The sequence below is a fragment of the Pyrgilauda ruficollis genome, unplaced genomic scaffold (genome assembly GCF_017590135.1).
Source record: "Pyrgilauda ruficollis isolate IOZ18807 unplaced genomic scaffold, ASM1759013v1 scaffold4, whole genome shotgun sequence".
NCBI classification, from domain to species: Eukaryota; Metazoa; Chordata; class Aves; order Passeriformes; family Passeridae; genus Pyrgilauda; species Pyrgilauda ruficollis.
The window spans coordinates 10,696,358-10,718,872 of record NW_024525489.1 but is presented as its reverse complement, the minus strand read 5'-3'; the positions used below and the strand labels follow the sequence as shown (position 1 = coordinate 10,718,872).

General features: G+C 34.4%; 1 protein-coding gene across 1 annotated transcript in view; it reads right to left on the bottom strand.

The window, feature by feature from the left end:
* Positions 1-22,515, bottom strand: part of KIF6 (kinesin family member 6) — a 153,513-nt gene that overhangs the window by 92,415 nt on the left and 38,583 nt on the right. Inside the window, exons 8-10 of the mRNA XM_041477164.1 lie at positions 21,107-21,250; positions 15,001-15,087; positions 11,757-11,860 (exon numbers count right to left, since the gene is read on the bottom strand). Of these exons, the coding sequence (XP_041333098.1) occupies positions 11,757-11,860; positions 15,001-15,087; positions 21,107-21,250 (335 nt within the window). The remainder of the gene's footprint in view (positions 1-11,756; positions 11,861-15,000; positions 15,088-21,106; positions 21,251-22,515) is intronic.

Genomic DNA, 22,515 nt, shown 5'->3' with positions numbered 1-22,515 from the left:
AAAAACTGAGTCAAATCTAAAATAGCACAGCGTAAATCTGAAGTTATAAACAAATTCAGCCTCTTTCTAGTTGTAGGAAACCCTAGATTGTCAGCATATTTTTAGATAAATTTTCAATATTTCATTGTTAAGAGTGAGAACGAGAAAAGGAAAAGACCATCCAAGTGTAAATGCTATGGATAAAAAAAAAAAAAAGATAAATAAATAAAACTGGCCATTCAAATCCCCAAGAATTCTAGCAAAAGAAATCACTGCCTCTCTCACTCTTTTAGGTTTCCATGTAAAAAACACCAGAATTCTTTCTAAAATAAGCAGAGTCTGGCCACACACTGGACATTCTGGGACTTCTTCCAGAAAACTGAAGCACTAAACAAAGGTACAAAATAAACAATGCGATACAGAGGCAACTTGAAGATTCTCTTCTCAATGAATAGATCTTAATAAACTGAACCATCTTTCGTTTAAGTGATTTAGCAGCTCAAAGACTGTCAAAACAACACATGAATTTATACTGTTCAGTTCTCCAATTTTAAAAATTAAAAAAAGACAATGCTCCTTCATTTCCAGAAACATTCTTGAGATTAATCAAGGAGACAATAAAGAATGACAAGGCAAGGGAAAAAAATACAGATGAGAATAAGCATAAAAAATGAATACTGACTGTACATTTACTTTTCCCTAAGATATATTAGACAAGAAATATCTGTTTGTTACGTGGCACAGAAACAAATGACAATAGAATTTACAAGATTAATATGCTTTTATTTCTCATATTCCTGATAAAATCAGTTTACTACTTTTCTCTAAAATACTCCATAAAATTAAATATATAGATTATATGAAAACTAGTGGACAGAATTATATAAAATAGAGCTCTAAAAGATTTATGAAATTAATTTAGGGCACCTACAGTTACAACAAGAACATTTTTTCTAGTCCGTGCACAGGCTGTAGTCATCCTCCAACAGAGAGACAGTGAGAAAAACATTTTGGAAAAAAAGGACAGCCAAAATAGCTTTTGTTTTTCATTCTTACTTTCAGGAGATGGATAACACCATTCTCCTTAGCAATAATAGCATCTTCTGAGATAATCACCTAGGTTTGATTCTTAGCTTTCTACAAGGAGAATGCACATTGAACTGTTTTTCTCAAACCAAAGGCTTTTGCAAGAAAATGTCACCAAGAATTGAACCAGAAGAACAGATTAAACACCCCAACACTGAACAAAGTAGCATCCAGCTGTGCAAGATTAGCAAGACACTCATAGAGAACAAGAAGTCCTGAGAACTTTCTAGCAAATCTTCCTTTACTAGAAGTTTACTCTACTCAGAGGCATGGGTAAGTGGCAGAACAAAGGTAACATGAAATCATGAGGTAAAATAAAAAAGGTCTTTTTCTAAAGCATCGTTTTTCAACTCAGTCATAGTAGAATAACAAAAAGGCATATGAAATAAAGTGTTTTTTGTCATCTATTGTGGCTCAGCCCTGAGACCATATGCCTAGTCAGTCAGTATAACCTATTTTCTGTAATAGTTGTGAACTAGAGTTTCTTTCAAAAAGACCTGAGCAATTAATCCTTTTATTAACTTATGCTTTTATGCTGAGGATAATGGTCAACATTTTCATGTTCTCTCAAAACAGAAATTGTAAAATAAAGCTGCCAAAAAAAGGGTGTTTTGATAATAAAATTGCTACAGGAAAGAGCATGCTGGACACAGAATATATACCATCTTTGAAAATTTTCTAAGTATGCGACTGAGCTTTTCCTCTCCCCAGAACAACCCAGGCTGAACCTTAATTTCCCCATGATACAAATTTCCAAAAGTCAATGGGAAAATAATTTAGAAAAATCATATACATAGGTTCTACAACATGATTGAGAGTGCCAAGGTAACTCATATACTAGAGCAAAGGAAAAAATGCTCAAATGCTTTGGTTCAAGCATATAATGAAAACCAAGACGGAAAAATCCCAAAACTAACAAACATACCAAAACCACTTTCCATAATACTGAATATATGTGAACACTCTCGCTTACAATATGATATTATGTTTTCCTTTCTCCTGTTTTTGGAGACTAGCACTACAGCAGTCCTGGACTTCTCTGTTATACGAAAGACTGACTACAGAAGAAATAAATTCCTGTTTTGACATTCTACTTCTCTGTTATAACTTACAAAATGAGCTTTGCTAGGTAACAATCAGTAGCAAAAAAAAAATAGTCCCCCAACTAAAATTAAAATTCAAGACAATCAAGCCAAAGACCTAGTAATGAAATGGCATCAAAAACCTGGTAACAAACACCTATCACTCACTGGAGCAGACAACCTGACAAAGAGATGCTCTCTGTACTATCATCTGAATATCAACACCTGGAATTTTATAACACACTGGAGAGACCCTTATAAAAAATACTTATAACTGTGAATTCACACTGCTCTGCTTTTAAAGTCAGCTTGATAGGAAGAAGCTATGATGGAAGCTGTTTAATTAACTGAAATTCAATGGAAACCTAATTATGCAGCTAGGTACAAACACTGAATTGAAAATAACCGAATTGCTTACTTGTCACACTTAACTGCTTCAGTGGAAATATGCCATATGTGTGTATATATATATATATATATATGTATGTATATATATATATATATATATATGTGGTACTCTTCTAACATAAGATGGTCAATTTAATTTATTTAAATTTGAAAGAATTTTGTTATGCTGATGAATTGCATCAGAAAAGGCTCCATTACTCTGAAATAGAAGTACCTAGCTACAAGATACTTGCACTGAAAGTATAAAACTAGTATTAAAAAAAATCTCCAAACCTAAAAGTATATTTTAGAAATCCTAAAAACTATATTTTTGTGTATAAACAAATATGAAACTAATAATCTTTAATTTGTTGTAGTTAATAATATTAGCAAGCCAGATGCTGTATTCTTCATTAGTTTTAGTTTAGTAAGTCTCTCAAAAATGTTTTCATGCAGAATTTGTGCTAATTGTGCTAATCAAAACTGGAAAGTAGATGATCACAGTTCATTTCACATGACAGGAAAATAATTATTGTAGAAAGATGTCCCTTATAAGTCATGAACATCCAAAGTGATTCCCTTTTTTCTCTTTTATCTTGCGTGTTGTAAGGTAAACTACAGAACAGTAAATATTGTTTGATGTTACTAAAGTAAATGAAGCATCCAAGGTAGTTTTTAATAGATTTCGCTTCTTTTACTACTGCAATGTTCTGCTCTGAGAACAGCAGTCCTAACTTACACTAATAATAGCAAGGGTATGCTGAAGAGTATTGCCAGAACCCTGCTGTATCAGAAAAAATAGTTTACTCAAAGACATTCTCAGAAGGATGAATAATATGGAACAATAGGAAACAAAGACCCATTTTCTGTGAAAAACAGTAGTAAACAAAGAATGGGGCTTTCTTTCCCAGTGCTCATCAGAAAAAAAAAAAAAAAAACAAACCAAAAACCCAAACAACAAAACCCCAAATAGGAGGAAAAGATTACACATATGCACAAAAGTTTTTAAGTTAATGTCAAGGGAACAGTACTAAGTGATTACAAGATTAATTTAAAACTAATTTTGATAGTGACCCCTTACATATTAACAGAGTACAAAAGCAAGGTATTACAGTGCTGATCCAGGCAGGTTTGAATCATGATACCAAAATGTGAAACCACAAGCTGTGTCAAGAACAAGTCCTTGTGCTGATGCTTCGAAGAAAACTCACAGTGGAACAGTCATAAACAGTTGGGATGGAAACGTGTTAAACTAACAGTGCTCTTTCATTAGTGACTGTAAATCAGGCCCAAGTTCTTGGTGGAGCCTTTCCCTCTTTATATCTTTTCTCTTGCAGATAATGTAAACACACACTGTACTGCAGCTCAGAGACAGCTTTTGCATTATCAACTTTATTTCTTTTCTGTTACTTTCCACCCTTCAGAAATTCTTCTTTAATGAAGACTGCTTACTGATTAGACTACACATAAATCACAAAACCTTTCTACCCACCTTACTTCAGATTCCATGCAATTTTTCTGATAGCACAGCTACAGAAAGATTAACTGAGCACTATACTACTTCACTTTTACCCATTCATTAAATAATATGCACCTATATTTTTTCTAAAAATCTGCTTCTGAATCAGTCATTTGTTTGGATGAACCAGGAGGCAAATTACACAGCTGAAATGCATCAGAACAGTACTCCCTGCCAACTGAGTATGTTTTTAAAGTTTGGAGCTCTCAATAGCTTGCAGGATGCACAGTCTCAAAACACAGATTTGGAAGGACTTGTTTCGACCTTGCTTTGTGTGCCATGATTCATTCCTGAGAGATCTTGCCTTTTAACCCCTGACCACTAACACTGTATGTTATGTATCAAAATTAAGTCCACTTATATAACAATTAATTTTATGTGTCAGTTGTGAACTCTGTCATGAGAAAAAAGTTTAAGTTTACGCAAACTAGGCTGCTAACAAGACAGCTAATGAAGAACTTGTGGTAATTAGAGAGTTCTTTTTAATTAAACAAGTTTGTTTACCTTGACTTTGCAATAGTTTTCCTACTGGTAACATAATTGGTATAAATTTATTTTAAAATGTATTCATTCCAAAAATTATCATTAAGTTTAATAATGATGTCTATATTGTTTAAATAGGAACGCCACATCTCTAAAAGTTTTATGAATCCATTGATCTAAAAAATGCATGACAGTGGAAGCAGAATGACTATTACATTTAAGAAAAGCTAACTTGAAGCTAAGTTAACTTCAAGTGTGCATCAGGATGAGAAGACCATGGAGATTCAAAGTAGTGGGTTTTATGAATAATGCTGTGGAAGATAAGGGAAAAAAGTAAAGGTATTTCCAGGCATTATTGTGAATGAAATGGCAGAAGGTAAAAGTACACAGAATACATCCAGCTTGCCCTGAGAAGAGCTGTTATATATTACTGACAGGTAGTACACGTGACAGCATAACTGACATTTATAGAGAATAATGCTGTATTCTGTGTCCAGAAATAACTGCTTAACCCTCATTTAACAAAAGCGTGCTAACTCCTGGGTGAAATAATAATAATTCAGGTAACTAAATAATAGAAGCAGTTACATAAGCCTTTGTACAATCCCTTCAGTAGATATTTAATGGAATTCTTTTATTATCATAGTCCTGCATTGATAGGCTGCATTGATTTGGTTCAGTCTTAGACCAGGGTAGTAAGTAAGAGCAGTAAGCCTTTGAATGTCTTACATTTCTACAGTCTGGAAGACTTACACAGTTTTAAAAAATATCTATATAGTGCTCTAACAACTACATATTACAGGAGATTCTTCTGAATTAGGTGGCTACCATGTGGCAAACAGATGTAAGATGAGTTTCTACACAGTTGAAAAGCATTAATTTCAATGATGAAATTTAGAGCACACAGCTCTAAATCTTTGTATCAGTAAGAAAAGGGGTGATTTGGACTGGACAATAAAAAGACCAAGACTGGTTTATGAGAGAAAAAGGTGCCTACTGCCTGTAATTCTACACATGCATTTTTTTTTTTTCAGAGAAGAAACATGTCAAGTAGCTTGCTGAGATGATTTCCTTCTTCAACAGCACTTTATAAAAACAACCCAAAAGCGCATACAGAAAGGAATGCTACTCACTGCCAGCTAATGCTTGTGGCCATAACAGTAGTTACGTTCTAATCACTGGAGTACATCTAAAAGTAGCAAGAGAAAACCGACCTTTATTTTATCAAAATTTTAAAAAATAAAAATATCTACAAAGTAGGAATAGCTTGAAATAAAATGAAATTACATAGGACAAGCATAACAGCAGTACAAAGAAGCCCAAAGTACTCATAGGGATGAACATCAAGATAAACCTCCAGTATAAAAGACAGAAGTAGTTTAAAAATCTCTGTAAAGTTTCATTTACAGGTTATTTCTTATAAGCTCAAAAGAAAAAGACTATCAAAAAGTATTCAAACTTCCAAAAGATGCAAACAGATATTTAGTGGTATCTTCAGAATAACTCACCTGACCAAATATTCAATGAAGTTCAGTGAGATTCAAAAAGCTTCTATGATCACTTTTGATCATATATATATGAAAATTGGTTTCAAGATTTTTTTCAAACATAAAAATAATTAACTGAAGCTATGCTACATTTTCTCCATATACCTCACTAATATGTGTTTATTTCACTATTACTGTTGAAACCATATGCCATTAGATGGCCAGTAAAATTTTGAACACTAAAAACCAGGACACTATATATAATCTACTTCCCTCCAACTCCCATGCTAAAACAAACTTGCTATCCTTTGAAAAGAGCTTTACAGTTTATTATCTCTGAATAGTTTCAATGTAAAAGGTGATCAGTTTAAATAAGATTTTTTCCCCCTACTTTCAGAGGCCTTGGAACAAAAAGCAGGATCACAGGAAATTATTTACACATTAAGCATGTAGCTTAGGTGCATGCATTAGGAATCTGAACTTTCTGTGTTGTTGCTACACATTTCATAACATGTAGGAGAAAATATGTCCTCTAAGAAAATCCAATGATTTAATAACATTTTAAATCAGGCATCTAAGCAAGCAGTTAACATGAGACATCTTAAGACTCCTTTATAGCTAAGGCAGCTTGTTTTCTCTTAAATATTGCCTACACAGTTCATGTGGGTCAATCTGCTAACTTCTACACAGATCTATGGTCTGCAAAACTGTGTTGACAAAAGGCAAGGTGATATGCCTTTATTTCTTCCACCTTGCAAATGAAATTGAACACTGACATCAGCAAATAAGAACATTTGCTCTGCTTTGTAAAAGAAGCCATTTGTTCAACAGCTTAACTGAGTAACTGTTAAAGGTCTATATTGTACAACAGTGCAATATTGTTAATACTATGATAGCATACAGATGTCACTATGTTGAAATAGAAAAAATGAAAGACAGAAGTAATGAGATCTCCAGGACTTGAGTAAGATGAACAATATATGACTGTTGAAGTAAAAAATAGAAGCGTCTGTAATAACATATGTATCTGAAAGAAATAAGGTAAAGTTATTAATAAATTAAAGTGCTAAGCCAGTACTTCCAGTCCTGTTCTTAGAGATTTCCAGCTGGCAAAAGCTCTGGAAGCGTGGGTGCTCTGGAACATAGGACGTTGATTTGAAATCCTGACTTTCTGGGCAGAAAATGAAAATTGCTAGTGAGCTCATGTATATTATTAAAAAAAAAAATCACAAATTATTCAAATAAAAAGAACTTTGCCTTTTGCTTTCAGCATACAATTGACAAAAAAAAAATCATTTGAAGGTAATTTAATTAGATTCTAAAGCATAATGCTGAAACCTGAAAGAGTACAATTTCCTTGTATTTGGGACGTATGATGTTATTTTCTACTTGTTAAAAACAGTTCAAAGAGCTCCATTTCTAATTTTTTTTCCCCTTAAATATGAAACTAATTCTTCAGCTCAAAGAAATATTTAGATCAGTCTTTTACTGCTGAGGAAATAGAAGGTAAGATCCAAAGCAAGCAATTCAGATTTTGGAACTACATTCTGAACTACTTATGTAGTCTAGCTGAATTTTTTAAGCTTTCCTTTTTAGATAAACAAAATGAGAGCAGAAGAATTAATTTATGTTTAACATTTATGAGAACAGACTAATAAAATCAAAAATGTGACACAGTAACGCAAGTGCTCACCATTTAACACAGAATTTTGAATTCCAGACAGCTGTAGCTTTAGTCACACAACTGATAAGGTGCATCATATTATAATTTACCATTCCCAAGAAAAGTCAAGAGCATTTGTTTCATTTGTTTTCTATTTTTTTTTAAACTTAGTGAATGGTAACGTGACATTGTAGCAATTATGAGGAAAGCCTATTTGACAGATATTTTCCTTCCATTAAATGAAAAAAAAAATCCCTGAAGAATTTTGATTTTTGAGGAAAAAACAATAAAGAATGAAAATCAACTTATTCATATTCTACCTGCAAATATTTAGCAATTCCAACTGCATTGAGTAGCCTACCAATTTCCTTTGGAATGCTCTGAATGTAAACAAGTAGAATGAAGCTCATTGTTGCAATAAATGTTCAGAATTTCTTGACTTACTAAGTCAAGAAACATACAAAATATAATTTTCACATATTGTTAATACTTATTTCCTGGGCAATCACAAACACCTAGTTCCTGCAACATATGCAGAGAGCAAAAAAACCTATGCAAAACCATAAGCATTGTGTTAGACTAAAAAAATATTGGATCTACACATGTAACACTGGACTTGGTTTCATTTTGGCACCTGTCTTCTACTGAAAGGTGCCTGAGATAAAGCATTGTGTGGGACAAAATCAACAAATGGGTACTCAGTGCATGGAGTTTTTCACTGACATGTTTTGTACCTTTGACCATCTGTGCTCAGCATCAAAGCATTAAAAAAAACCAAAACAAACTAGGATCAGAATACTTTCAGCAGATCAATTTTGCTGTGACCTCTGTTAAAATACGAATGATGAATCAAAAAAAGAAGAATTAAAACACATGCATTTTTTATAAGACTACCCTTTATAACAGTTCTCCTTACTAGTCAATTATTTGCAATAAAATTAACCACAGTTAGATTTCAGTCAAAGTCTAAGAATTTGGAAAAGAACTATATAAACTTGAATTATTTACATATATATATATATATATATATACACATATAAACACATGATGAGATATCACTTAAATTTAAACAGATGTCCTAACTAAGCAAAAATGTCTAAGTAGGATTTGAAATCCCTAATGACCTTAATTAGACTTTCCTCTCTGACATTTAAGAAAAGCATCAATAATAAAAACAATAATAATAAAATAATCCCCTACAATACTAGTGCTTTAAGAATCATTCTTGGGTGGTCACTTGAAATAAAGCACAACGGAGTATGTTGTATTATCACCTATACCATGTTTCTTTTCTTCTTCTCCCTGTCATAACAAACGGATCTGTATGGCTCCTGATAAATAATATTATTTAGGTTTCATTATAGATGAAATACCAGATGCAAATCCCAACACAGACATTTTCCAGTAATAGTCAATCATGATTTTATCAGCCATCATCCAAGTCCATACTTCTGTTTGGACTAGTCACTTGTATATTTATTCTTTAATGTGTACAAACTCTCCAGATAATGAGTAGCTCCAAGCTCAGATGGCCAGTCCCAATAAACAAAACTGTCATGGAGATACACTGTTATGTGTTGATAAACTCTAACTGCAGACAGAACACTTAGATGCTATCTGCTGATTGTCACAAATGCTCAGAACATTTATGGACCTCAAGCTCAGTCATGTAAATCAGCACGGTCACAAATGTTATTGCCATATGAAAGCAAGCTCAAAAAGTATAAATGTTCAAAACCACAAAAAGATACTTTCATTGAAGTAGTGGCTCTTTGTACTATAATTTAATTATATTTTTATTTAGGTGTTTGAGCTGCATCAGCTGTTTATCTGTGAGTACTCTGTTTGCATGAACACAGACAAATGCAAAACTCATAAACACTGACATTTGTTATTTTCCTTCCCTTGAATTGTTCTAGAAAAGATTGACTTAGCTTTCCACTTCATTCAACTGCAGCCCAAAGTACTAACAAGCCAGTCTGATGCTCTCTAACACTCTCTTTGCCTCTCTGTTTGAAAAATTCTATTATCCAACTTTTTATTTTTTTCACTTTAAATCACATTAAGAAAACAATCCTTGAGAAATGCTATTATATGGCATTGATGGCTGATGAAGTTAATTGTTTGAGGCCCTTCTTGTCTAGTATTGATCCTCAGGAAAATTATTATATCCCAGTCAGTAGTACTTAAGTGCTGTTCTTTTAATTCCGCAGCATTTCTTCCAAGAAAGAACTTAATTTTGAAACGATGAATACATATGCTACATGAGCCTGAATAAATATAAATAAATTATAAATTTAGAAACCGTAAAATTTTGCATTGACCTAATCTAGCTGAGGTCCTTGAAAGTTATTTCTCGTTGTGTGACTTAATACAGGTAGAAACTCATACAAGTCTCCACCCTGCTTCTTTCTGGAGTAATGGGATGCAAAATTCCTTGTTATGAGCCCAGAAGAAACCTTTTCTGATAGTGTAATGCGCTACATATGGTGCCACATAGATAAAAAGGAAAAACATAAAACTAATACACTTTTTAGTCACATTTCTGAAATCAGGCCTCCCAATTGTTTGAGGATGGTACATTCCTACTTTTCTTTTGCATAATCATAACGCAAAATTTAATCAATCATTAATCCATTACTATTTATAACCTATTCCTATTTATAAGACTGTCAATTCCACGGCAAAAAGGTAAAAATCTTAGGAAATAAGATTTGTGATTGTGGTCTACGAAAATCCAAACAATTTTCAAAACCCCAGTTTCTCTACACAAAGTAAGCAGCAAAGAAGACCACAGTGGAAAATTAATGTGACAGATTCTTACAATTATGCTATGAAAGTACTTATTTAAACCAACATACAGATTATTTAAATATGTCTGAATAAAATCACTGAAAGCCAGTCATCTTTTGAAGATTAAAAAGATTTCTTTTTACCTTTCTGCCAGGGTAAAAAGAAACTAACTAATAAGGGCATTTAATTCTGCATATAATGAAAAAGAAAGGTACTTTTCTTTCTATGGTTCATCTTGGTCACATCTAGTGCTACTCTGCAATGTTATTTAGTGCATTTCACTCTTGTGTTTGGGCAGATGATAACTATATATACTAACTCCACATGAACTGTAAGGACATTTCTGTTTAGGAGACTATACTGATAACTGCTGATGTAAATGATTATTAATGACAACAATCTACATGAGAAATTCAAAATTCAAGGTAGCAGCTTGTCCTCATGTCTCCAGACTCTCCTGTGTGTCAGGGGAAATTGTTAGCACTGGTAGCTGTCTTCTGGAGCAGTCCCTTGAGAAATTAAAGTCTAAATATTCCCACAGCTTCAATTTGGTTACTGTTAACGTATTAACCAAACAAAATTAGGCAGTTACTTCTTTCTAGAGCTGAAGTACGGTAATTAAATAGGCCCATACTACAGAATCAATTTTTCAAGCCTAGAAATTGAATTCAGTTATTGTGAATTTAGTCTGAGTAAATACATCATGTTTAGAAAGTTCCTATATGCTGTACCGATCTGTTACCAAAAGCTGCAGGATATTACAATATTTACATGAATTAATAGTATATTTCAACAGCATGTTCAATAAAAAAAAAAAAAAAAAGAAGAATATTTGGCTTTCAAAACACTGATTAGTTGTGGATCAGAAACGTGAGATTTCTTTTGGTTTATGTCAAACTAGTGCTGCAGCAGGATACATCTTAGCACAAGAATATTTTTTGAAATCTACTCAGACTGCATATCCAGTTTTGAGAGAGACTGTTTTTCATTCTGCCCTATTATACAACACTTCTTTTTGCCTGGCATTTGACAGGCATTCCCATCCTTAGCGTTTACTTTACTTCACTTCCTCAATGCTGAGGCTGCAAAAACACAGCCAGCAGCCTCACAGAGCTTTTCATGGAAATCTGCCATTCTAAACTGGCACCTAACTCCACTTTATTATTCACTCAAGGAAGTTGAAAACTCTGAGATTAATTTAAATATTTATGCCAATAAAGAAACCGATGAAAAGTATAATAATAAAAGAAGAAAATGAAAACAATGTAAGACATTACTGAAGTAGCTCTTCTTGGGAAAGCTCTGATGTTCTTTGCTTGCCAGTCACCAGTGCCAACTCATCCTTCAAATCCTGGATCTCCTTTTTCAGCTGGACAATCATCTACAAACAGCAAGACATAAACCAAGCATCACCTACAAATTAATAGCTAGTTTATGATCTTTTCAGTAGAAGGTTGAGTTTAGGTAAATATACTTTAGTTTTCTCTTTTTTTAAACAAGATGTCTTTTCTAAAAACCATCAAAATGTCTTAAATACACCAAGCACCATTTTTTTTTCTCCTTTTCCATTTATAAACCCAAGAAAAGTCTTCCAAATTCAGTAAATTCTTGTGTTAGAAGACTTGGCTGTACAGAAAGAGTTCAAAAGATATTTTGCAAAAGTGAAATATTATTTGACATAGGAATAAAAAGAGTTTTTCTGACTCATTAGTTTTGCTTCAATGATAAAAAACACATTTAAGAACTGACATCTTTGTTAGAGTAAGGGGAACTACACAATAAAAGTGATTTTTTTTTTGCTTTCCCTTATAGAAATAGAAATTTCAAAGCAATATCATAATTTTAATCTTACCATTTTTTCTTTTTCATGTGACATTTTGCTATTACTAGAATTAGTGCATGCTATACTTGTAGGATGCATCAGTTGCTAGCAATAAGCTGATGGCATAAAGCAACATAATGAAATTAAATTGTATTAATGAATAGTAATGTGATAATATTACATGGAAAAGTTAACTAGATTTTTAAATTCTAGGAAGTGATTGATGTAGTCGGTACTTTGGGAATACAAAAACCAAAATATAATAGATACAAAATACATAATATTTTGTATAAAACAAAATTTTACTAACCATTAATCTCTCAAAGCCAAATTCTACAAAGCAGGGCAATATGCAAATTCATGTCTTAGATATGAATTAGTGCTTTCTTGGACACTTCATGGTTGATCGTTTAATGAAGCCTCCCTTTATATGGCTCAAATGTATCAGTAGGCCAGGGATATTTTTAGGTGGATTTGCATACACTGATTCCATGTGCAGAATACGTTTCCAAGAGAAGAATGTTTTTAAGGAAAAATAATTGCTTTTGACTGCATGCTTTCCAGTAATGAGATTGTTGAAATTGATGACACATATTTTTGCTGGATGGTAAAACTCCTTCAAATATTTCTATTGCTTTTAACGGTTAAATTTAACCATAACTACCCAAGTTTTTACTTTGAAAACCAAATTATTTTAAACATGCATATGATTATTTCTTTTAACTCTAAACCTATAGCTTATAAGGATTTTTTAACAAGGATGATTTTTTACAATACAGTATGAAAGTCTAACATAATATTTTATTTTGTAGTCTATTAAAATTATGACTGTTAATTAGACTCTTATGACTGTTAATAATGACTCTTAATTAAGTTGCAAGAACACTTAGAGAATATTGCAGGCCAAACATTTTACTCTAATTTTATATTGCCCCATTTTGGTGCCACACTCTGATGTAGTTTGTGCCAGCTACTGAGTCAAGAAAATTAAATTTGGGGCTGGAGTGGAAAATGGTAGACAGCTGAATCACAGTAGCATCTCTGTTCGATGTTCAAATTTGTTAGGATGATTAACTTCAATCTGACAACAACAGAAATCCCAATTTCAGGATATGGATAGAAGATTCAATTTCAAGTTTATTAAGACAAACAGAAATCTACAGATGCAAAATAACTTCATTTCTATTTTTACATGAATGCCAGAAGAGGTGAGGTTTAATTCAAGACCTTGATTTTCAGTTTAAATTATGTCCTTAGCCACGAGTGAGAGAGGCTCAAAGATGCGTTACTTAAAATTACAACAGGTACAAATTCATTTTCTCAGTAAGATAAAAAAGTCAGGAATTCTCCATTATGAAGAAAAAAGTTTACAGAACAATCTGACTTAAGTCAGATCCACTGAGAGGTACTGTGAACACTCTTTATAAAGCATGCATTCAACTCACAGATGATAGATACTGACAATAAATTGTGTTTTGATTTTTCATAAAATTATTTTATTACAAGAAAATTTTATTTTTATGAAAAAAAATCTTAAACCCAGCACTCTGAATAATAGGGTTGCACTCTGGGAATATACTTAAGATGGGCAAAAAATTCCATAATGAGCACAGGGCCATATAAATTAAAGGTACTTGTGCTCCCCTGCCTTTTCTACAAGAGGGGATGGTTTCCTAACTCTCATGTGTCCACTTTTGCTTTACTTGCTAAATGATCCTGCAGAGCAAGACATGCCAAACTCCTGGAGTATAGCTCCACAGGATGTAGTAAATGTTCAGGAGCTTGCATGTGCTTTACCTCAATCAAAGATTTCTGTGGCCATGGAAGAAATGTTTTGCATGATTTGCTATTAGAAAGTCTACATAGAAAAGAAAAGAAAACAGACAGATAGAAATGAAGAAGTTGTTCGATGCCTATTGGGTTTATTTTTTGGCCTTTTTTAAAACTCTGTGATACTATTACTATTAGAAAATGCTTGCAAAGAAAAACAAAATAACGAATAATAATGAAAAAGAAAACTAGCTGAAAACCTGACAAGGATCTTATATTCCCTTCGAAAGTCAAGAAGAAGAGAGAAGAAAAAATAAAAGCACAATTATTAACAGTACCAGAAGTATGTTAATTACCATCATGTAACAATGAATAAAATAATTAGCTACATAATTAGCTATTTCTCTCACCTTTGCTTGTTTCCCTCTTTTTTCCTAATGGTAACTTCACAAAGCTCTTTCTTCCTATCTAAAATGCTCCTTGAAACAATTTCAATGAAGGATTTGGTATATTTCTCAGCTTTTTAATACACAAATTATTTCAGTGCAGCTGTGTGCCTTCATCAAGTGACTAGCAATCTTAGTACATTCTTAGAGTTTTAGAACCATCCAATGATCTGTGACTATGATTTAGGAATTATCACTTCAAAAAAACAAAACTAAGACAATAATGAAAGTGACCACTTCTCCTCACATGCTTTAAGAGTTGAGAAAGCCTTTAGAGATTTGATAAAGATCCACTTAATTATAACTGTGTCCAAAAGAAAAAAAGTTGGAGTGGCAGTTATTTTAAAGAAAAAAAGTTGGAGCTTGCATTTGAAAACAATTTAATGGGGTATTTCAGTATAAAATCCCCAACATCAATTTGACTGCTATTGATAAATAAAACTTAAAGCAATCTCCTTTCCTCTGTCCCCAGACAGTTCTCACCAATCGGGGGTCAATTTCTTCATTAAGAACTGCTTCATTCTTAATAAGAGCAACTCGCTGTGCAAATCTGCAGGTTGATATAGATTCCTAGAAGAAAAAATAAAAAAAAAAATGAGAGAGAGGAGAGAATTCCGATTACCTTGGCACCAGGTAAGTAGCCAGACTGCTAATGAAGCCATTAAACTATGTTTCCACTTTTTGAGTATGTTACAGAAATATTCTATCATTTCTTGTTCCAAAATAAGAACACTAAAGAGAAATTAGGTTATCGTACTAATGACAGGAGCACATAAAACTATTAAATCATAGGACATATTTTACCAATACAGTTTATCCTCTGACCAATTGCATTTCAGGTAAGTCCCCAGCTGGAACTATAGGGTAACAAAGCCATGCTACTCAGAAGGCAACAACCTTTATGAATTATGATAAAATGAGAAAACTAATAAAAGATGGTGTTTTTTTGTTATTTTGGTTTTGGTTGGTTGGTTTTTTGGTGAAAAGGGGACTAGGTAATTCATGTAAAAGAAGCTAGGAAAAAAGATAGAGGAAAGAACAGCAGAAATTCAGGACAACTGAGAAACAAGCTAGGAGACTTGAAGCTGGGATACAGGGGAACTGTGATACCAGATAAAATCTGTCAGATGAGCTAAGACAGGGATCAGCAGGACTGAAAGGCAGAAAAAGAAAAGTTACTAGACTGAGTTGGTTGGGGAAACTCTGTCACAGCCATTGTGTACTCCTGTCTAGTGCTCAGAAAGAAATCAAAGATGCTGATACGTATTGTTCTCACATTCCACATCAGCTGATATTTAAATGCTAGACCCTGCTATAAGATGAAAAAACCCCAGCAACTCTCTCCAGTGCAGTCAAGTAATAAAACATAGAATACTAGGGAGCAGTAGTCTTAGAAATTCAAATGATGCTTGAAAAACTGTATGACAAACCCTTATGGGATGTGGCAGCCTGCATTTAAAAGAGAATTTGTACCAGAGATCCTAAATTAATTCATGACTGTAACAGAATTGATTTTCAGAATGGAAGTAATTCTGCAGTTTCCAGTCCTCCAATATAAGAAAATATCAATTGAAATATTATGCTCATTCACATTTTTGCACACAGCTTCTGTCTCTTTAAGTGCTTGGAGGCTTTGGTTTGGAACCCTGAAGAAGGGTTACATGAGGAAAGATGATTCTTGCTAAAGAAAATATATACACAGAGAATCAAAGCAAAAGAAGCCCTTACAATTAAGAGAGTTGCACACAATATTAGTTGGGCTCTATGTCTGCCTCTGCTGTTCCTTTGCAATGATGATCAGCCAATGTGATTTTAATTAAGTTCTATACATATAGTAAGTACAGTTATGTGTACATTACACATACTGTCATGAGGCTGGCACAATGCCAGTATTTTTATGAAAATACACTTTCTCTAGTGGCTTCTGTGAGATGTGATCAGGAACAGAGCAAAGCAGGCCCTAACTTAGGAATAAAGGAAACAAACTTTATTAACTACAGCATCTAAAAAGGAACAGACACAAAACTAAGAATGAAAACACTCTAAATATATTCCCCTTTTTCTCCTTATTTCCTCTACAGCATGAAATGACATAGTAGATTTCTACTTCGTCACCATCTCTCAGATAATCAACTTTCAGTCCATCATTATTCTTCAAATAATCAATTTTTAATTGTCTTTTTGCACCATAGGCTTCTCCCAGAAATGTAATTGAAATTTCTTGTGTTTCTATGTCACTCGTGGCACTGGCTGGAGAATATTTGCTCTCGTGACTTCTTCTTTTTATGTCTAGTGATCTTACTACTGCACATGGACCAGTACTGTTTTTAGGGTTCTTTCTTTAAGGATGTTCCACCTAGCTCTAAAAGCAGCAGTCTCTTAACTTCGGGACATCAGTCCCCCCCAAATTTACCCCCTGGGGCCAAGGGGCCTCGTGAACAGAGATCTTCCTCTTCACTGAAGACAGAGGGCATTCTACACTTTTTTCAGCTATCTCTGTTCATGCCACTTCTTCACTCTTGGCTCTAAAGCATTGTCTTTAAATGTAGCCTCTGTGTCACAGGAAAAACATGGGTCTGTCTATGGCCATGCAAGAAAGGGTCTAGCTCAAGGTTACTCTACTGTCTTCTCTCATTTCTTCAGACATCTCTCACATACACCAACTTTCATCACATCTGCTTATTTCTTCATGTTTTATCTCTCTCTCTTCATTCTGATTCAGGAGAATCAGTATTTGTAAGGTTTTTATCATTCTAGAAAGGGGTTAAAATCTTCGCTTCTTGTCGCTGTTGGGGCGGTCACGACACAACGAAGCGACCAGAAGTAGTCTCATTTGGCAACTCTTCAATACGAAATATGTCCAACTTTTTATACACTCTGTGATAGTTTATACTTCTTCTACCTTAACTATTGGCCACAATAAATCAACATAACACCATTGGTGAAAAGTTACAGTGACTTAACTAACTTTCTAAAAATACTCCATCCAGCTGCATAGTTCTTGCCTTTCTTCTGTTCCTCACTTCTCTTGGTCTCCTTGGTTACAGCCTTGAAGACAGCTCCTTATCAGCTACTTCTTTGCTTCTTGCTCCTTCAGCTAACAGGCCCACTGTTAGCTCCTTCCACAGCTTCTGTCTGCTTAGAACACTCACAGAGGCCGGGCACTTTCTGTCACCGCATCCCTCACTTTTTTTCTGGCTGGCCATGCTGCCAGTCCATGATATCGAATTTGAAGGCATCACAGGCACTGGCTCTCCCTCTCTATCTCCTGGGTCCTGATGCTTCTCAGGGCTCCTCCACCCTTCTATCTTGCAAGGCCTTCACCCCCTCCTCTGCCCAAGGCTCTGGCCTCCCTCGCCCGGCCGCATGGCTTCCCTCCCCCAGCCAGCCCCGGCTGGGCAGGGCAGCTCTGACCTCCTTCACTGACCGGGACCAAGAGAGAGTTGTCCTAGGAGTTTTTGCTTTTAACCCGCTGTGTTCTCAGAGGCGGCCCATACCTTCAGTGGCCAAACCAGGTGCCAATATTCAAATCCAAACTGATTGGTTTGACCACAATTTCCAAAAACTCACTTCCTTCGTAATCTACAACAAATACATACATTTCCACTAGATTTCTTTGCCCTGTTTAGTGTGCAGAACATGTTAAATTAATGAGTAAGTAACCAATTCAGTTCTCAATCTTCAATCTGCTAGCTTACAATTTGTTTATTCCATGCCATCAAAATGGTAATCAAGTCAGACATCTAATTTCCTAATCATTTTTATACCATGCTTATCATCACAGCACCTCAGGGCTTTACAAGAATTAATCAATTATCCTTTTTTTCTGCAAGTGTGTGAAATGTTTACACTTAACATAATGGAAACTGAAGTTGAAAGTACCAAAATATTATACTCGATTGTTGTCATTTTATTATCTGCTGTTCAAACAGCTTCCATTCTGCTTCAGTTACAGCTGTATTGAATACTATATCTACAATTCAGAATCAACATCTTCATCCAAGCACTCAAAAAGAAAAAAAAATTGATGTAATGACTTAAATGCTGTACAAACTCATTGCTAGAAGTAGGAATATAATCTAATTCTCTAGGATAATAATCTATTTGTCCTCTTCATATGAGTTCCCTTTCTTACTCTGAATTTTCTGCTTAATTGTTTTCATTACAAGAAACAACACCAGGTCTTTCAGAAAGTGGCTTTTATTCTATAACTTCAATTCACACTGCAGGTAGTTCTATCTTGTGCGTCATTTGTGAGTGAAATATACACCCAATGGAAAAAACAAACCAACCTGCAACCCTAACATAGCTATGGATAATGACTCATGCACCTATCCTAACTTTGATGTTTTCTGATGATTAGCAACTTCCTTATAATCTTTTTATATTATTCAGACATATTAGCTTATCATCCTCCTTTATTATTTGGACATTCCAGATTTTGGGGATCAAGGAAGGGATTTTGTTGTTGTTTTGTTGGGTTTTTTGTTTAGTTGGTTTTTGTTTGTGTTTTTTTTTTTTTTTTTTTTTTTTTTTTTTTATTTTTGGGAGGACTGAAGAATGAATTCTGTGGTGTAAATAGTATACATTAAAGCAAGAACATGAAAATTTTCATAGCTTGTATTGGATAATTGCTTGATCTAAATATTTCCAAAATAGAAATCTAGAACACAATGTGAGATACACCTGATGAATTGATATATTAAAGGTTTCTGACCTCACAGAGCTTAAAATAAAATTAACAAACTTACCCAGCTGCCTTTGTAACCAGAAAATATGTTTGCATAACTACATTTGCAAGTCTGAACAATATGTTTTCATTTAACAGCAAAGTCCACTTCTCTAAAGGAAAAGTCTAAAACTAGATCAAGTATGGTTTGAGTATCATATTTTCCACTGTATTTCAGAAAACAGTCTTAGACGAAATAGTTTTTATTTTCTTGTTTATTCATATTAGAATGCTTTTTATGTTAGGAAAATCAGGAAACAAACCGATTATAAATGGCTTTGAGCAGCGTTCTATGCACTCACATTGCTACATGTTCTAGAATAAAATAGACAACACTATTTCAGTTGGAAGGCACCTACAATGATCAGCTTGTCCAACTGCCTGACCAAGTTAGAGCACATTGTTAAGGGCATTGTCCAAACACCTCTTAAATACTGACAGGCTTGGGGCACCAACCACCTCTCCAGCCTGGTCCAGTGTCTAAACATTCTCTCAAAGAAACGCTTCCTAATGTCCAGCCTGAACTTTCCCTGGCATATCTTTGAACCATTCCCACACAATCCATCACAGGATACCAGGGAGAAGAGCTCAAGACCTCTCCACTTTCCCCTCTCAAAGAGATGCAGAGAGGAATGAGGCCACCCTCAGCCTTCTTTGCTCCTAACTAGACAAAACCAAATTCTTCCACTGCTCCTCACAGGACATTTTTTCCAGACTTTAGCCAGCTTTGTTGCCCTCCTCTGGCTGCACTCAAGGACATTCACATCCTTCTTAACCTGTGGGGCTCAGAACTGCACAGAGTGCTCAAGGTGAGAATGGCAGACAGCAGGATAATCACCTCTTCTGACCTGCTGGTTGTGCTGTATTTGATGTATCCCAGGATGTGGTGCCCCCTTGGGTGCCAGGCCCCACTGCTCCTCTGACCAGCATCCCTGGATCCATTTCTGCAGGACCACTTTCCATCCACTGGTCTCCCAGATTATGCTTGTGTTGGGCATTACTCCACTATAAATGCAGAACTCGCTAAATTTTATCCCAATAATCACAGCCTAATGCTCCAATATATCTACATCCATCTGCAAGGCCTTCTGTCCCTCAAGAGAGTCAGCAGCATATCCCAGTTTGGCATCATCAGCAAACTTGCTAGTGGGCCAACTATTCAACTTCTGCATCCAGATCACTGATTAACGCATTGAACAGAACTGGCCCTGGAACTGAACCTCGAGGAATATCATTGCTGACCAGTCTCCAGGCAGATCCCCATTCACCACAGCCCTTTGATAAAAACTACAGACCTATTTGTAAAAAAAGGGAAAACATCGCTGCACATAATTCCAGTGCAGGAAATTGGTGACAGGACACAAAATATTTGAAAAATTTCCATAAATCTTAAACTACTCCCCCCAATTCCCTTTCTTTCCTAGTGAACTCTCCATTTGTCTACCATAATCTATAAAATCTTGACTCCAAAGAAGTCTAACAAAAGTTCTGCCAAGGTTTTCAGTGGAAATGCACTTTTATAACTCAAAAATTTATTCACCAGGAATCAGTAATCATCAGGAATTCCTGGTGAAAAAGAGCAGTGTTAATCACTAGGTGCAAGTCTTTACGCAACTGCTCCTTGACTTGAGATTACTTAGAGAAAAGCACATTTTTTAAGGACGTGTTTCTATCCTACAGCAATTTTCATAGATTATCTATTTCTATTCTAAATTATGTCCCAGAAACAAAATTAAAATATCCTTTTAAAAGGATGAGAATAAAAGCTTACACACTTGAATTGTAATCTATACTAAAAATCAAAAGAGCAGGATCTATAGAGAAGTGACAAGATTTTTGTTCAAGATAGAAACAACATACATCTATGTTTCTTTTGTCCATAGCAAGCATTGCTATCATAGTAGTCATGCAGTTTCCTCCCAGGCTGTCTCTTAGCACTGAGGTCATCATAGAGTTTCGGTAAGGAATGTGGGACCGATTTTTCTCTGCAAGGGCAATTATTACCTGAAACAATAGCAAAAATAAAATACTTAAATTTATATGTCTCTTAATGTTTGACATATAAAGAACATATCCAACATATAAAACATATAAAGTACAAATCCAATCTGCTCGAGAACTTTTGACACAACAAAACAGGGATGCTTATGCACCCCACTGTTAGCTGCAAACCTACTGGCTTTATTGAAAGAATTCCAAGTTAAATTTTAGCATGTTTATATGTCTTTGTAGGAGCTGGACCTGAAAGACCAAATACATTAAATTTTATCATGCCCTAGCCTTACAGCCTCTCTTAGCAACATGGAAACTAAACAGGATAAACCCACAGGTTTTCCTAAGACACAGGAACTTAATGAAAATCTTCCTCAGACTTTTTTGTCATGACTACAAAATATGGATAGTATTAAAGTAAAAACTTCCTCAATATTTGCTAAAGCATGGTTTAAAAATTATGCATTCTTAAAACATGCGCTTCTTACATGGGCCAATACATTTATTTCTGAGCAAATGTCTTGGAAAGCAAAGCATAAATAAAAGGGTGCATGATTACAAGGTACTGCTGGAAAGAAATTATTCACTTTAGAATATATATGCCTTGGCCAAAAAGGAAATTGTACACCTACTATTCTCAGTTTCCCTCCTCAGCTGCTTACATTATGTGACCTAATTATTAAATAAAAAGCTAGATTACCCCATGATGTCCTGTGATATAAAAGATGTGTACTGTTATCTGGCCAAGTACTGTACTGAAAAAATTTAGCTATGAGTTGTGCAAACTCTCCTAAATGATTAGGAGTTGTTTTTTCTTTAATAAATGTTACATATCAGTGTATATTTTTTATGCTACATTTAAAAAAATTGCTATTTTAGAAAATTTAGTAGTGACTTTTTTTGTGGCATTAGTTTCTCTTAATGGTCTTCTTCAGAAAGTTAAATGTTAAAACTATAAATCTTACACCGGCAGCCCTAAGAGACACAAATGCATAATAAGAAAATTACTGTCTTGTAAATGGAAACCCATTTCTGGATCAAGGTTTTCAAATCTCATATGTTACAACTTGTTATATAGAAACAGGTTAAAGCTTTGTTGGTTCATGATATTGCATAGAAACCTCATAGTAGTTTAGCACATACATTAATAAGCACATTCTTAGCCTCTGCCACACAGATGGAATAGACAAGATGGGAAAAGAGCTGGAGAGAAGATAAGTTATTTCCATTAAAAATAGGAACATTGTTACAGGGAAGTTCATTTTTTCCTGAAGTCC